Below are 17,339 nucleotides of genomic sequence, written 5' to 3'. Positions count from 1 at the left end.
TGTTCTCAAGAAACATCACAGCATATGGAATTAAGAAACATAATTTATGATATGTCTGGCATATCTTGTGAATTACGATTTTACAACATTTAATAAAAGTTTATCATAGTAAAAGCATAGGAACGTGTAATAAAGCATGGTAAACGAGAGGTAAGCATTGTAAAGAATAACAAGGTATAGTAAAGTATATTAATAAACATGTCTTCCCAGGGTAAATAATGGTAAATGCATAGTGTAACAATGGGGAAAGCATGGTAAAACTGCAAAAATACTGTGAAAAAAAGAGATTGCTCATCTACAATAACATAATATTGCCCTTGTCTTTTCTTGTTCTTCAGAAGTTTCTGATTCGTAAAGCGAAACTTGGGCTCACAGTCGTGGGAGACCTGTCTCAGGAGGATATGAAGAAAATTGGTTACATCTCGCTGATCGAGCTAACTGCCTACTTTGATGCTCTGGGAATCGAGCTGAAACGAAATAGGACAGTGAAGAGTAAAGTACGAGGTGGGTACCCTAGTTAAAAAGGCTTTCGTGTTACACTAAGATCACGTTGCTCTTACATATTGGAAATCATTCACATCCATTTTGTATTTCAGATTATGGCCTCTTTGGTGTTCCCCTCACAACACTACTTGAGAACGATCAAAAGAAGTTTCCTGGTTCAAAAGTACCCCTCATTTTCAAAAAGGTATATAAGAATTGTTTGTCAGTGTTTATTTTATCATGTTGTTCTGTATTCCACACCTGTGAAGAGTTAATACTCACACTGTCATGCAATTAACATATAATGTGCTGTATGTAGTTCTTGGGTTTCTCAGTACACCAAGAGAAATGGTTCCGAAAGAGGGAAAATTTTTAATCATATGTTTAGACGTTAGTTGGTTGTTTTTTATCAAAAGAGTGCCATTGTTTTAGTCCTTCAGAATTAGTCAGAGCAGCTGACATTTCCTTATCTCCATTTACATATTAATTTCCAGATATAAATGAGTCTTTGTATTGGAGTGAGATATTATTTTTTTATCTTGTTAGAAGGAGAACTCCATAGCTCACATGTTAAATGTTTCTCACTCGACCTGGAATGCCACTGCTGTGTTTTGAGATCTTATTTGCCATACTTGCCCCTGCAAGGCTTAGGGAATTTTTCTCACAAGGTAATAACCTTGGTTTACATTATATCTGAAGGACAGATCCCCATACTGAACCACCTACCCCAGGTCACATATACAACCTTGCTAAGCATGTGAGATCTGATCAGGAGGATGTTTGTGTAATAACCTTGGTACTGTACTCCAGTTCAATTCTCTAATAATCTTTCACTTCCCCGCCCCAGAAAGGGAACAAAGCCCATTTTATCTCAAACAATGAGTCTGATTCATCTCCTTGAATATAGTTTCATAGTGTAGTTATTACCAGAAGCAACCAAATCAACCACAAACCTTTTCCGGCTCCTCTGACAATAGCTTCCTCTAACATATACAATTCTATGTGCTATTTAACAATTTCTTTCATTCTGTTCAGAGACACAACATATATATATATATATATATATATATATATATATATATATATATATATATATATATATACACACATATCACACACACACACACACACACACACACACACACAGTAGATGCTGGTTGTTAGCAACCCTGATAAAGAGTTATTAACAACATTTTCACAGGAACCAGTCCCATCCCATAGACGTTAATGTTAATGGATTTTGGATATTAGCAACTGTCTGCCACTTAATTACACTTTTTTTTTACAATTTCGATGTCTAGGGCACGCACACAAATACATTGCGTGCACACATTTTTCTATTCTATTTATTTTCATTCTATTTATGTATCAGTATTCATAACGCAGCTGTACATTTATTGAGTCTGATTGTCATCTTATGTAACCTTTAATTCATATCTTTCAATAGAACAATTAGACATTATAGAAATCACTTTCTTTATGATTTTTCTCTTTTTTTTAATTGCCCAAGCACTTTTGGTCTGCGACTGTATGTGTGTATGTGTGTTGTGTGTGTGTGTGTGTGTGTGATGTGTGTGTGTGTGTGTGTGTATATATATATGTATATATATATATATATATATACACACATACACTGAGTGTACAAAACATTAGGAACACCTTCCTAATATTGAGTTGTACCCCCTTTTGCCCTCAGAAAAGCTTAAATTCATCGGGGCATGGACTCTACAAGGTGTCGAAAGCGTTCCACAGGGATGCTGGCCCATGTTGAATCCAATGCTTCCCACAGTTGTGTCAAGTTGGCTGGTAGTGGATCTCTACTCCGAATAGTTCTTTCCATCTCATCCCACAGATGCTCAATTGGATTGAGATATGGTGACTGGGCAGGCCACTGCAGTAAACTGAATTCACTGTCATGTTCGTGGAACCATATCTGGACAATCCTAGCCTTGTGGCATGGGGCATTATCCTGCTGAAAAAATCCATTAGCAGATGGATACACTGCTGCTATGAAGGGATGCATCTGATTGGCAGCGATGTTCAGATATCCTGTGGCATTCAAACATTGCTCCACTTTTATCAAGGGGCCCAATGTGTGCCATGACAACACACCCCACACCATCAAACCACCACCACCACCAGCCTGCAATGTTGACACATGGCATGATGGATGCATGTACTCATGTGTTTTCTCCATACCCTAGTCCTCCCATCAGCGTGAAATAGCAGGATCCGTGATTCATCAGACCAGGCAATGTTTTTCCAATCCTCCAGTGTCCAGAGTTTTTGGTCCTTAGCCTATGCAACTGCAGTTTCTTGTGTTTTGCGGAAAGAAGTGAACTCTGTTATGTCCTCGGCTGCCATACCCCATTCGTGTCAAGGTACAACGAGTTGTGCATTCTTTTATGGGTCTTTCGGCACCAATGTTTTACTGGACTGTCAGTTGACTAACTGTTGCCTGTATGTTGCTCTGCACAATTCGTTTCAGCCTCCTTTGGCCTCTTTCATCAATGAGCCATATTCGAACACTGGCCTGCTGTTGGCTGGATGTCCTTTGGATGGTGGACTATCCTTGATACACATGGGAAACTGTTGAGGGTGAAAAACCCAGCACCGTTGCAGTTCTTAACACACTCAAACCGGCGCGCCTGGCACCTACTACCATACCCCGTTCAAAGGCACTCAATATTTTGTCTTGCCCATTTACCCTCTGAATGGAACACATACACAATCCATGTCTCAGCTGTGTCAAGGCTTAAAAATCCTTCTTTAACCTGTCTCCCCTTTATCTACACTGATTGAAGTGGACATCAATAAGGGATCATAGCTTTCACCTGGATTCACCTTGTCAGTCTATTTCATGGAAAGAGCAGGTGTTCCTAATGTTTTGTACACTCTGTGTGTGTGTGTGTGTGTGAGTGTGTGTGTGTGTGTATATATATATATATATATATATATATATATATATATATATATATATATATATATATATGCACACACACACACACACACACACACACACACACACACACACACACACACACACATCAGGGCTGTCGTGTCACTCGATGTTTAAATTAGATCAAAATTTATGTGCATTAGTTTTTTAATCCGTGCACATGTTAATAAAGGTAACGATCTTATAGCAACTATCCTGCAGAGTAATACTAAAAATCTATAGAATAAAATAATAATAATAATAAATAAGCCCATTGGGAATTTGGTCTTTTTAAAAGCATCAGTATTATTATTTTTATTTCAGTAAATGAACACATTTTCAAAGCACACTCGTTTCAAAGAACACTGTCAGTCACATACCTGACAACACGTGACAGCTGAACGCCGTTTCCATCAACAGTTGTTTAATCCACCATTACAGCTATGTACTTGGCTTCCTGTACTTCTACTCTTATTTGTTTTGAGTCTTGTTAGAGGTACCCGAGAATACTGTGGCTATTGATAAGCGATTACTGAACATGCTGTCATAGTCAGAAATCAGAGAAAGTAATTCCACATAATTACCTTTGTTTGAGGAATTTGTGCCTTCCTCGTGTGCTCTGAATGCCAGTTCTTGCTTGCCAAGGTAAACAACAGAATCAATCAGGTGTTTAAGAACCTTGCTCATTGTAATGTATTGTATCCTTATGCTTATGCTCTTCAAGTTGAACATCAACCCAGGTTTGTCCAAAAGTTTTGAGTGTAACAGTGACTCCCAAGTGACTTTGGGAATGCACATGTTTTTGTGTTGACTTCGATTGACATCCTAGATTGCTATAGCCAGTGCTGTTCCATGTCACTTTTCTGTACTGAACAAAATACAGCTCCAGCAATATACTTTTTATAATTGACAGCTACCGGTAAGCCACGGATACCTTTCCTAATTTGAATGCTGGAAGTGGCGAATATATTCCTTCCCTTCCTGTGTCAGTTTGGGTATTTGTGGTATATCCCTCCATTTTTTAACAATCTCCAATTTTTCTGAGAAAGTTCTTCTTGAAAATGTTTTGAATTTGTAAAAGGCAATTCTAAATATTACTTTGAAGTTCTCAATATAATTCTCAATAACATTCTCTATAATATTAGGTTAGGAAAAATGTACAAAATGTAGCTATTCTTACACTGCTTACCCCATCTCTGCTCACTAATAATTGGACAGCTGCATAACAAGGGCAGATCTTTGACTGTCCCATTGGTTAAACCCCTTCAACATTGGTTACTAATGATTGGACAGCTGCACAAGGGCAGATCTTTGACTGTCCCATTGGTTAAACTCAGACCTTCAACTGAAATAGAGAATACCTTCAACAGTGTATGTTCCACCTCTGTTCACTAATGATTGGACAGCTGCATAACAAGGGGCAGATCTTTGACTCTCCCATTGGTTAAACTCAGAAGACCTTCAACTGAAATAGAGAATACCTTCAACAGTGTATGTTCCACCTCTGTTCACTAATGATTGGACAGCTGCATAACAAGGGGCAGATCTTTGACTCTCCCATTGGTTAAACTCAGAAGACCTTCAACTGAAATAGAGAATACCTTCAACAGTGTATGTTCCACCTCTGTTCACTAATGATTGGACAGCTGCATAACAAGGGGCAGATCTTTGACTCTCCCATTGGTTAAACTCAGAAGACCTTCAACTGAAATAGAGAATACCTTCAACAGTGTATGTTCCACCTCTGTTCACTAATGATTGGACAGCTGCATAACAAGGGGCAGATCTTTGACTCTCCCATTGGTTAACCCTACTCAAGACCTTCAATTTATTATGTCCCACCTCCGTTCACTTAAGATTGGACTGCCGCGAAAATGCAGAAATTCTGTTGATTGATTTTATTTTATATAAAAAATGTAATTCTGCATGATTAAATTGTAAAAATAATGAATCTGCGATCAACTCTTTATGATTAATCAATCCGATTAATCGTTAATCAGACAGGGTAAACATACAGTTGGACATATTCTGAAGTGCTGTGGTAGTGGGGGTAATTAATGCCATGTCTGCCTTTCATTCTTGTGTTTGTTCCTTTTGTTGGTTTTTATGGATACAGTTAGCCTCCCACAGGCATGCAAATCACACTTTTCCTTAAAAGACCAATAAAATAATGCCTGGTTATTACCAGATGGTTTGTGAAAAAACGTTTTTGTGTTACTATTGTTCCAAAGTAAGGATTGCTTAGTGTGACCAATTTTAAAATGGCACATATTGTCTGTTTCTATACTTATTATTGGTCAAAGGTTAGGATAGAGAATGAGTTGGTTTGGTGTTTTAATATGTTTTGATATTCCTGTATGGACGTAGAAACAGGAGTTAGTTGATCCCAGATTTATTTTGTCTGATAGATGAGAATTAAACTGATGAAACATATGAAAAAAAATCACTTTTGCTACAAAAAGAACTCTATATATAACACATCCAATAAAAAAATACTTTCCAGTTCCATGAATTGAATGACAAACGTGTTCTGTAACAATGTATTTCGGGATGCGATGTCTGTGGGCAAGAGAAAATTTTTGCACCCCAAAAGGAAAAACATAGTTCTTCACAACAACAGGGCCATTGCTTCTGTTCATTAGATTAGTCAGCCTGCAACTGGTAGTGTTCAAATCTGAAGATTGTGCTAAAACATGGCTAGATAACGGTCAGTGTGCAGCTACCAACATTATGGAATGAAATCCCAATCCCCAAGCAATGGGAACTTTCCTGTGAGCTACTGTGAATCAGCACATTGAGTATACAGTTCTGGACCTTTTTGTTTACATATTAACCGTTATGTGTACTGTGACAGAGAAAGAATGAATCTTGGTTATAAATCTCCCTCCTGACCTGTGAGGGCGCTGTGTAAAGGGAACAATGTGCCCCAGACTGGATGGTCTGGCAATTCATTCCAGGGAACGGTGGAAGTTGGCGCTCTAGTAAGGGGGCGGAGCCACAGTACACCAAGTCATCGCCCCAGACTGGAGGCAATGTGGCAATCGCAGATTGGAGGAAAAGTTATTGCACTCGCTAACTAGTGGTGCAGTCGGCACCCTAATTTCATATTCAATTTATTCTATAGGCATTTATCAACGATAATCAATGCATTGACGTTTTGTTTTTTAAAATAAAGAACAAACATTAGTTTTTTTTTAACAGATCCAATAACTAAAAACACTGTTGTGAATAATAGTTAAACAAAAAGCAGCACCATTCAAATTAGAACTTATTAAAAAAGAAATACAAAAGACTTGAGTTTTTAACAACTGAAAAGAATAATTGTGCGTCCGCATCAGATGTCCCTTTATCCGCCGCGGTTATACTGATACCTAAAATCGCCGCAGGCAGTCGTTATGACGATTACATTTTAAACAACATCAATATTAAAATGAAAGACAAACTCAGAAGTTTTATTCAAGCATGTCATATCAAACATCTGCACAGTTGAAACACTGTATTTAAATGAACAATTAAACATAAATGGGTTTATTTTCTAACTTACCACTATAAAGCACTACTTCAAAAAGTGAAAAACTATAATAAAATAAAGATTTCAAAAGAAACTAGTGTGTAAACAGGTCTATGTACATACAAAACTGAAAAAAACCTAATGTATTTTGTAATTTAAAACTAAAGTGACATATGTTTTCTCTGTATGTGTCACACTGTAGCACTGAATCCAGGTTGAGCTGCTTTGCAGTTTTCTGATGAAATTTATACTGGATGAGTATAATCAATACTATATTTTAACAGAAGTAATTTCTATCTGAACTATCGTTGTTCATTACTGTTAAGATTTTATGTCCAAAAGCAAAGCAAAACATTTGAATTAATCTCACAAATCCTGACTAATTTAACTACCATACTAAATTCAGCTTATTTTTATATAATATTGCCATATAATCCAAACACAACATGCTTTGAAACAAAAGCTAAATCGATAGAGTTAATAGATAAAAATAAAAATAATCCTTTTGCCTTAATTTTGTCATCTGTTTACGCATTGCATCACCTCTACACCTGTGCATTGCAAACTGCTTTGCTACACATACATAACAGAGGCTTAAAATGTTTAAAGGCAGTTGTCACAGAGACAGCGTTGCGGTGACCCAGACCAGAAGAAAGCACAACCAGAACAGAGGTACGGTGCAGTGGCGCATGCGCCGTTTTATTAATGAACAAAAAAATAAATAAAATATTTGAACAAAAATAAACACTTGCTCACAGAACACAAATAAAACAATTAAACAGAATAAATCGGGAGCACAAAATAAATGCTAAGGTCAGGCTGAGCAACTGCCTTCACTGATCCTTTTTTCTTTTTTTTTTTTTTTTTTTTTTTTTTTTTTAAGCCTCTCGCCTCTCGCCTCTCGCGTTCTCCACTTCTGAACACCCTCCCCTCGAACATGGAGAGCTGCAGGCTTTTTATACAGGTGACCATCTCCCGATTAGCAAAAAATTAATCACTTAATTCAGGAGATGGCCACCTTCTGCACAGGTTTTAATAAGGTGGATGTTGCTTTCCATCCACACTGCAAAACAAAATGCACGGAGGTTCACCGTCATTTATAAACAAATATATTTTTAAAACAATAACACAAAAATGCATGGCTGCGCCGTCATACAAAATAATAAACAAAACACACGCCGATCGCCGTCATCTATAAACAAACATTAAACAATAAACAAATACAAAATAACACAAGGGAGGAGGGGAAGACCCCGTTCTAAAATAAACACTGTGCAGGGCTGCTCGCCCTGTTACAGCAGTCCTGAACTGATCAAGCGTGAAAATAACAGTAGCAGCTCAATCCAAAGGTGAACGGTCATGCTTTCTGTCAGGCAGGCTGGGGTAGGTTTTTGTTGATTTTGATAGCATCCTGGATAAATGGCTTGTGATTTAGATAGATTTTTCCCTAATCAATGATCCAACCTTTGTCTTTCAAGACCAAAGGTTGGTTTGCTATCTTAGTTAACAGTATGTTTTTACATAATTATTGGTATTGATCTGTTGCATTAGGTTTTAATAGGTGAAGTAAAAAGGGCCTTTTTATCCTTGTCTTGTATTGTTGTAATGAAAATGTCACATTGTTCTTCCCCACCTTTAGCTACTGTGCAAGCTGGAGCAAACAGGGTTACAGACTGAAGGAATCCTCAGAGTGCCAGGGTCCGCCTCAAGAGTGAAGGTAAGAGTGACCTCAGACTGAGACCAAATGCAGTACATTCAATCAAAACCAGTATTTCTCAGTATAGGCTTTCAGGGTTCAAACATTATTTTATTTTTTTATGTGTTGGTGAACTCCCGTTTATTGGGTCTTTAGATTCTCTGAGTTACAAGAGTTTGAGGCGTCTGTACAATTATTCTTTTTTAGTACAAGAAACCACTTCATAGTTGGTTGTTGAGAGTAGAACAGTTAAAAAAGTTAAGAGTGAGTTCTAATTTGCAAGTGGTGAAATACAATTTATTTGTATACAGTTATGAAGTGTTGTCCTGGTTGGAGCTTGGCCTTAAGCGACAGCTCCCGGTACATGTAAGCCATCTAATAAACAAACAAGACTATAATTAGACATGACAAAACAAACAAACGCTCACGGTACAATTCTGGTTCTCCTTTAGCGGTTTGTTCATAACCATAACAAAGGAATAGATCACCTATCCACGTCCCCTATTGTTCCATCAGTCACGCCCCCTTGGTTAGCAAATGCAACTGTTTCTCCTCCAATCCACAGTTACCACATCGCTTCCCTTCTGGGGCAATGACTTGGTGTACTGTAGATCTGCCCACTTTCTAAATGGCTGACTTCCACCTTTCCCTGGAATGAATTGTCAGACCATCCAGTCTGGGGCATTCTGTTCCCTTTAGACAGTGCCCTCACAGGTCGAGATGGAGATTTATAACCAAGATTCATTCTATCTCTGTCACAGTTATTTATATAAATGATGAACAGTAAGGATCCAAATACAGACCCATGTGCTACCCCATTAAGTACAACCCCCCCCCCCCAACAAGATTTTTAAACCATTTGCTGTTAACCATATCAATTAGTACTGTATGCTTGCATTGTTAACATCTTGTTGTTTAAGTACATGATGCTTCTGTTTCAAAGTGTATGCTTTTATGATGATAGAGTCTCCGTCAAGAGCTGGAAGAAAAGTTCTATGAAGACACTTTTGAGTGGGATCTAGTGAGGCACAATGACGCAGCTGGGCTGCTGAAGATGTTTATTAGGGAGCTGCCATATCCCTTGCTAACTGTGGAGTATCTCCCAGCCTTTATTGCAGTGGAAAGTGAGTAATCTATAACTAACATGTCTGGGATAATTACAGCTGCAGAAAACAGTATTGGCATGTGGCAAAGTGCCTGCCCCTGTGTGTATTTTGTGTTATATGTTGTGTGTTAATGTTGATGTATAGTCATTGGTACACGGGATATAAACAGGTCTGTGTAACACGAGTGTTTAAAATGTATATTTGTATTTAGGCACAAGGATTGCACAGCACTTCACGTGCAAGTAAAAAGTAATAATATGTGAGCACGGGGAATTGCACTTTATTAATTCACATGCAGTTGTACCGCGACTCCAATTGAATGATTGATTAACAATCGAGTCTCGGTACAGCTGCATAAAAGCAGCATGTTTTCACTCACATGGGGTTGTGTGTTCGGTAAGTGGAGAACAGGTGTGGAGAGGAGAGAATTAAAAATGAGAAAAGTAAACAAAGTAAAATATATATAACCGTTGTTTTTACTCACCATGTTTGTTTGTTAGTCCACTGTTTGTTTAAAGTGCTAGTCCGTTTTGTTTGTCTGTTTATTTTGGCCTCATGTGCTGTGTGCTGTTTTTGTTACAAACCTTTTATTTTCTGACTGTCTGTTCATTTATTAAATGCTGAGCGAGACCATTCGCTCAGCTCCACCAAACTCCACCTCTCTGTCGTTTATTTCCTTGTTCCTGTTTCTGGTCTGACGTCCCCCCACTCCGGCCGTCTTTGTGACATGGCACCACACACTTATTATACCATAAATCAAGTAACTTTAACCACTTCTTAATAAAACCAAATGCAGAATTTCTAGTAATTAGTAATTCATTAAATAATCTTTATTAGATATATATATATATATATATATATATATATATATATATATGAAGAAAGTAAATTTCATATCAAAAATAATACCAAATACTGTTTTTATTATGGTTTATGACAATTCATAATCAGCATGTTACATCTTGTTGGTGAAATCTGGGCCCATTTTGTCTTGCATATTTCAGCTATTTCAGATTGGATACACAATGCTTGGCTACAGCTTTTTTCAGATCAGTCCAAAGCATTTCTATGTGATTGATTGCAAAGTCCATTCCAGAACTTTTATCTTCATTTTCTTCAAAAATTTACTTAGCTGTATGCTTTGGGTTTTGTCGTAAGCAGTACAAGCCCTAGATTGAAGCCTTGAGAGCACATGACTGCCCATGTATAGAGCCACGATAAACTGTCCTTGTACTCCTTTAGCCCTCGCTAATTGAATTTAATTTTTGTAAGGATTTCTGGAAACCAAATCACAAACCATGCCAACTTCCCCCATGAGAAGTGAGCAGTTGTTTCTCCTTTGAGTAGTTAGCCTCTCTGTATTCTATTTATTTATTTCTTTTTATTTGTATTTTCTGCTTTAACACTGATGAGCTGGCATCGAGCCTTGGGTGATGCTTTTAAGTGAATTTTTTGCACTGCTAAGTGCCTAAATGTCGCTGTTATTTTCAGATATCTCTCCATCCAAGCTGCAGCTACAAGCCTTGCATCTCCTTATAATGTTGCTGCCTGAACCCAACAGGGACACTCTTAAGGTAGGAGGAACTTCCACCTTGAACAGATAATTATATCTTCAGTACAGCACATTAATTAAACTACGGGCAATAACAAATTATCCTGCTTAAAGCCTGTCTGTGTCAATGTTTTGCAGTCTTCACATTTATTGTGTTATTTTTTTTTCTAACATAACTTGGTATTATCTGTAAGTGTACATGTGTGCAGATTCTGACCTCTAATGGTGAGGTGAAATGATATGAGATGAGGTTAAACGCTCTATAACCACAAATATAAGACAGACTTGGCTTTTACATTGCGGTGTGAAAGTTTGCCGGTTTGCTTCCAGCCTCCATGCTGTACCATGGTTCAGTACCATGCTAAAACATAGGAAAGTAAATATAGAAAACATACATATTAAATCAGACTAAAGACATAGTGATACACAGGTGTAAGTATATGGTAAAGCATCGTAAAAAAAGGAAATATACTATGGAAATTATTTTAACATTTTTAAATCAATACAATTCCATCAATTTTTATCTAGATGAGAACATTAAAAAGAAAAATAAACCTTTGATTATGATTCGGAAATACATTGCTGTGGCATGACCACTTATTTTGAATCCCTGACCCATGTAGCTTTTAAAACTTTACAGCCAGATGCCCAACTGTCTGGCAACTTTTAAGGTACATTTGCAAGTCTTGTTTTATGTCACTGTGACCAGGGTGTGAGTGGTGTGGATGAATAATGCAATGCCCAGACAGTATCTCCATTATAAAAACAGTCCATATTTAATTACACAAAATTAAATAATAAATCCTCCCCTGTTCTATGTTCTAGAAAGTTCTATGTCCACCACTGCTGGTGCCGTGCTGTGCCGTAATTAGTGTGCTTCGGGTGGTTGTGCTGGCCCTCTGGCTGCAGCTCCCTGGCTCCTGCTACACTGTAATACACAACAAACAAAAACAACACACACAGCACTCCAGTTTGTTATTAAGTGTAAGAGGCGATACTCACGTAGCTGCGTCCCCTTTGTACTACTAGACTCATCCCTATGATAAGCTCGGCACCATGGTCTATCCAATCACTGCATGCCCTGCAGCTGATCACAATTGACTTGTTCATCAAACTTGCAGCTACGCGTTTTATCCAAAATGACCCGACTTCAGGTTCCTACCTACCATCATAAGAACATAATAACTTAAGAAAGGTTACAAATGAGAGGAGGCCATCAAGCAGCTTCTTGAAGGATCCCAGGGTGTCAGCTTCAACAATATTACAGGGGAGTTGGTTCCAGACCCTCACTATTCTCTGTGTAAAAAAGTGCCTCCTATTTGCTGTTCTGAATGCCCCTTTAACTAATCTCCATTTGTGACCCCTGGTCCTTGTTTCTTTTTTCAGGTTGAAAAAGTCCCTTGAGACGACATTGTCAGTACCTTTTAGAATTTTGAATGCTTGAATCAGATCTCATTGTAGTCTTCTTTGTGGAAGACTGAATAAATCCAATTCTTTAAGCTTGTCAGCATATGACATGCCTTTAAACCCGGAATAATTCTGGTCACTCTCTTTCTTTTTGTTGTGAATAGGTCTTACTAATGCATTGTAAAGTTTTAACATTACTTCCCTTGATTTAAATTACTTCCCTTGATTAATATCATATATATATATATATATATATATATATATATATATATATATATATATATATATATATATATATATATATATATATATATATAATATAGCTATTATACTTATATATGAATATATTCACTATATATCCAAGCATTTTGTTGGCCTTTTTTATAGCTTCCCCATGTTGTCTAGATGAAGACATTTCTGAATCAAATCCTAGATCTTTTTCATAGATTCCTTCTTCAATTTCAGTGTCTCCCATATGGTATTTGTAATGTACATTTTTATTTCCTGCGTGCAGTACCTTACACTTTTCTCTATTAAATGTCATTTGCCATGTGTCTGCCCAGTTTTGAATCCTGTCTAGATCATTTTGTGTCGATAGCAAATTTAACAAGTTTGCTTACTATACCAGAATCTAAATCATTAATGTAGATTAGGAATAGCAGAGGGCCTAATACTGATCCCTGTGGTACACCACTGGTTACCACACTCCATTCTGAGGTTTTTCCTCTAATCAGTACTTTCTGTTTGTTACATGTTAACCACTCCCTAATCCATGTGCATGCATTTCCTTCAGTCCTTACTGCATTCAGTTTGAGAATGAATCTTTTATGCAGGACTGCCAAAAGCTTTCTGGAAATCCAAATAAACCATGTCATATGCTTGGCAATTATCCATTGTCGATGTTGCATCCTCAAAAAAATAAAGCAGGTTATTTAGACACGATCTCCCTTTCCTAAAACCATGCTGATTGTCTCTCAGGATACTGTTACCATATAGTTTTTTGGGTTTTTTTTCCCATTTTGGATCGTATTATAGTTTACATAAGTTTACATATAATAGAAGTCAGGCTTATTGGTCTGTAGTTACCTGGTTCGGTTTTGTCTCAGTTTTTGAGGATCGGTTTACGTTTGCAATTCTCCAGTCTGTCGGTACAACCCCTGTCTTGAGAGACTGTTGCATGATCTTAGTTAACAGTTTGTAAATAACTTCTTCCATTTCTTTGAGTACTATTGGGAGGATCTCATCCGGCCCGGGGGATTTGTTTATTTTAAGAGCTCCTAGTCCCTTTAACACTTCTACCTCAGTTATGCGAAAGTTATTTAAAACTGGATAGGAACAGGTCGACATTTGGGGCATGTTGTCCGTTATCCTCCTTTCTAAAGTGAAAAGTAATAATTTAATATATTTGCTATTCTTTTCTCTTCATCTACGATGTTGCCATTTGCATCTCTTAGACATTTTACTTCCTCCTTGAATGTTCTTTTGCTGTTATTGGAAAACCTTTTTGGAATTGGTTTTAGCCCCCTTAGCAATGTTCATTTCTATTTCTCTCTTGGCCTTTGTAACTTCCTTTTTGACTTGCGCTTGCAGTTTCAAGTACTCTTTCTGTGTACTTTGTTCTTGGTCCCTTTTAAATGCTCTTTAAAGTGCCTTTTTTCTCTGAATACTTGTTTTAATTGATCTATTCAACCGTTTTGGCCATTTCTTTTAAATTTTGATTCGTCTACTTTTGGGATGTACACCACCCACTCGATAAATCGCGGGTGTCGGGGTCCAGTTAAAATCCACTATATATAGAGGGCCGTGGTATAGCAAGAGACCCATAGAAAAACAAATAGGCTAACAAATAAATACTATACAACCGCTCCCTCATTTTATCAGGGACATCAGGGTCCAGTATAAATCCTCTACACAACATGCTTTTTCTCATTTTTCATATAAAAAGCAGCACACAATTTTAATTCATACTGCGAAGGGTAATTGCTTCTCCTCAACTTAAGTCCAATTAATTTCATGAGTCTTTCTCTCGTTTCTCAAATGCACAAACCCGCTGCAATGTAAGAATTCTATTAAAAAAGTAGGAGGCTGATTGCTAGGGAGCTTGCGCCTCTGGTGCTACATTTTTGAAAAATAGAGGTTTTCTCTGTTTTACTCCAATCTACTTCTGCTAGTCTCTCTTTCCAACCAAGCATTGTCTCCTCAAATGACATTGAAATGCAACTAAATCCTGTATTTTGGACCTTAGTGATACTGCAACAGGACCGTCATAGCCTTGTTTACCTGTTTATCCGAAAACTGTCTTTGATAAGCAAAACCATTCATTTTCATCAGAATATTAAAATACGTATTCATATTTAGAGTACAGTATGCAGGCAGATGCAGTGTTCTGCTTTCCTTGCAGACACTTTTTCAGAAGTTCAAAAGACCCCGCTTTCACTGAAAATGGAGTGAAGGACAGGAAAAATCTAAAGAAAAAAGTTCAGAAACATTCATAATCTAGCACCACAAACAGTGTTCTGAAAGGTGGCATTTGTTCTGAAAGCAGGCATTTGTTCAAACAGTCAAAGGAAGTATGTTCTGACTAGCGTCACAGTTATCAAACTCTTGCAAAACAGTGGTGTTTGAAAACAGACAGTATGCTACGAAAATATTTTGCCACACGTTTTGTAAAATCAAATTCGGATTAAGCTGTTTGTATAGATAACAGCAATTTGATTAAATGCAGAAATTGTGAAGAGGATGTTCCAGGCAAGGGAATGAGCGAAAAGGATTCCGAGGTTTCATCAGCTGCCTCCTGCAGCGGTATGGGGGGGCTCAGATCAGAAGGAAGAATTGACGTTGAACCCATTGTCCCCTCCAATGACATTGAAATGCAACTAAATCCTGTAGTGTTGATTTTGATATCCCAGCTGCCCTAGCGGTCTGGTGGTTGCGCAATAGTAAAACGATAAATATGTTTGTTAGACCTGCTTTACGCACTTGCGGGAAAAAAAATCGATCTTCTCCCACAAATATTTTTTGTGTTTTCCAGAACAATTTCTTGTGATGGTTTGGACAGTTTATTTTGGGGTAACATATATGCGCCTCCTATGCCTTGGGTGATATTTTCAAAGTGTTTCTTCCATTCTTTAGCTCCATTTATTTAATGGAGAAAAAACATCTTAATGTTATGAATAAAATTAAAAAAAAAAAAAAAACCTTCAGAGTACTTATGAGAACTTAAATTATTTAGTTGTTTGATCCTAGTTTTGTAAAATTAACAGATGTTTCATCTCTTTAAAAAAAAAAAAGAGTAAACACTGAAAATATGGCCCCTGGTGTTGTAAGTTGCATGGGCTTTAGTGTCAAAGGGTTGTGTGCTGTATGAGCAACTAACCTTAGCAGAGATTAGTGGATCGTATTACATTTTAGCACTACTAAGGATAGTTGCACATTATAGTTCTAGTATTTTATCAATGCAGATATTACTTACTCACAATACCAACTCACAATGGATGCTGAAGTTCTGCTGTTTCTTGCTAAGAAAAACTCCTGCAAGAATTTTGTTTTGCAATTCAGTGAGCTGATAAATGCTGAAGTGTAGTTTCTTCTGCTTTTCAGGCTTTGTTAGAGTTCCTCAGTAAAGTGGTGGATAATGAGGAGAAGAACAGAATGAGCTTATGGAATGTGTCCATGATCGTTGCCCCCAACCTCTTCATGTGCAAAGGCAAAACTGCTAATCCACAGGAAATGCAGGATGCAGCCGGTGCAGCACATGTTGTGCGATTGCTCGTGAAGCACCAGGACATTCTCTGGACAGTGAGCACTGAAAAGCACATACTTATTGGACTTACACATTTATTGTGAAATGTGATTCTTGTGTATTGAATTAGACAGTCCTTAAATAACTGCAATTTCAATCTAACAATCAAGTTATTTAATTTTAGTTCTTTTTCAACTAGTTTGTAGTGAACTTATATTGTGTGGATTTGGGGTGTTCTATATGGAAATATATATATAAATCATGATGTCCATTTAATTTTTATTCAATTGGCTTCTCTTCTTGTGGTGTTTCAGCTTGCACCCACTTGCTGATTGTTCTATTCCCAGGGCTCTCCCTCAAGTTTTTTCTGGATTTTTCTCCAGGTTCCATGCTTTATGATCTCCCAGGTTAGAAAAATGAACGAGGCTGCTATGAACAAGAAACACCAAGCTTCTGACAAAAGTAAAAAAAAACTGTTGAGACGGTGGAATGCAGAAAGAGAAAAAACAGAGAGGAGCGAGGTATGCTGTCTTATCATTTCCATACTTCACATGCGAACAATCTAAGAATTTAAACTTGCAGAAGAAAGCTGTCTACAGACAGCTGCTGGATTCATTGGTATTGTTTGTTGTAACTTACTACCTACATACAGTGGCTTGTGAAAGTATTGACCCCCCCTTGGCATTTTTCCTATTTTGTTGCCTTACAACACAACATGCCTACCACTTTGAAGATGCAAAATATTTTTTATTGTGAAACAAACAAGAAATAAAACAAAAACAGAAAACTTGAGCGTGCATAAGTATTCACCCCCCCCAAAGTCAATACTTTGTAGAGCCACCTTTTGCAGCAATTATAGCTGCAAGTCTCTTGGGGTATGTATCTATAAGCTTGGCACATCTAG

General features: G+C 37.4%; 1 protein-coding gene across 2 annotated transcripts in view; it reads left to right on the top strand.

The window, feature by feature from the left end:
- Nucleotides 1-17,339, top strand: part of arhgap28 (Rho GTPase activating protein 28) — a 69,138-nt gene that overhangs the window by 43,667 nt on the left and 8,132 nt on the right. For both annotated transcript variants that reach the window (XM_041246215.1, XM_041246213.1), the window contains exons 6-12: nt 339-504; nt 597-688; nt 8,572-8,649; nt 9,593-9,752; nt 11,226-11,308; nt 16,294-16,491; nt 16,819-16,956. In XM_041246215.1, coding sequence (XP_041102149.1) covers nt 339-504; nt 597-688; nt 8,572-8,649; nt 9,593-9,752; nt 11,226-11,308; nt 16,294-16,491; nt 16,819-16,956 — 915 coding nt within the window. The remainder of the gene's footprint in view (nt 1-338; nt 505-596; nt 689-8,571; nt 8,650-9,592; nt 9,753-11,225; nt 11,309-16,293; nt 16,492-16,818; nt 16,957-17,339) is intronic.

This window comes from Polyodon spathula, chromosome 3 (assembly GCF_017654505.1).
Source record: "Polyodon spathula isolate WHYD16114869_AA chromosome 3, ASM1765450v1, whole genome shotgun sequence".
NCBI classification, from domain to species: Eukaryota; Metazoa; Chordata; class Actinopteri; order Acipenseriformes; family Polyodontidae; genus Polyodon; species Polyodon spathula.
This window is presented reverse-complemented; position numbering and strand designations above follow the sequence as displayed.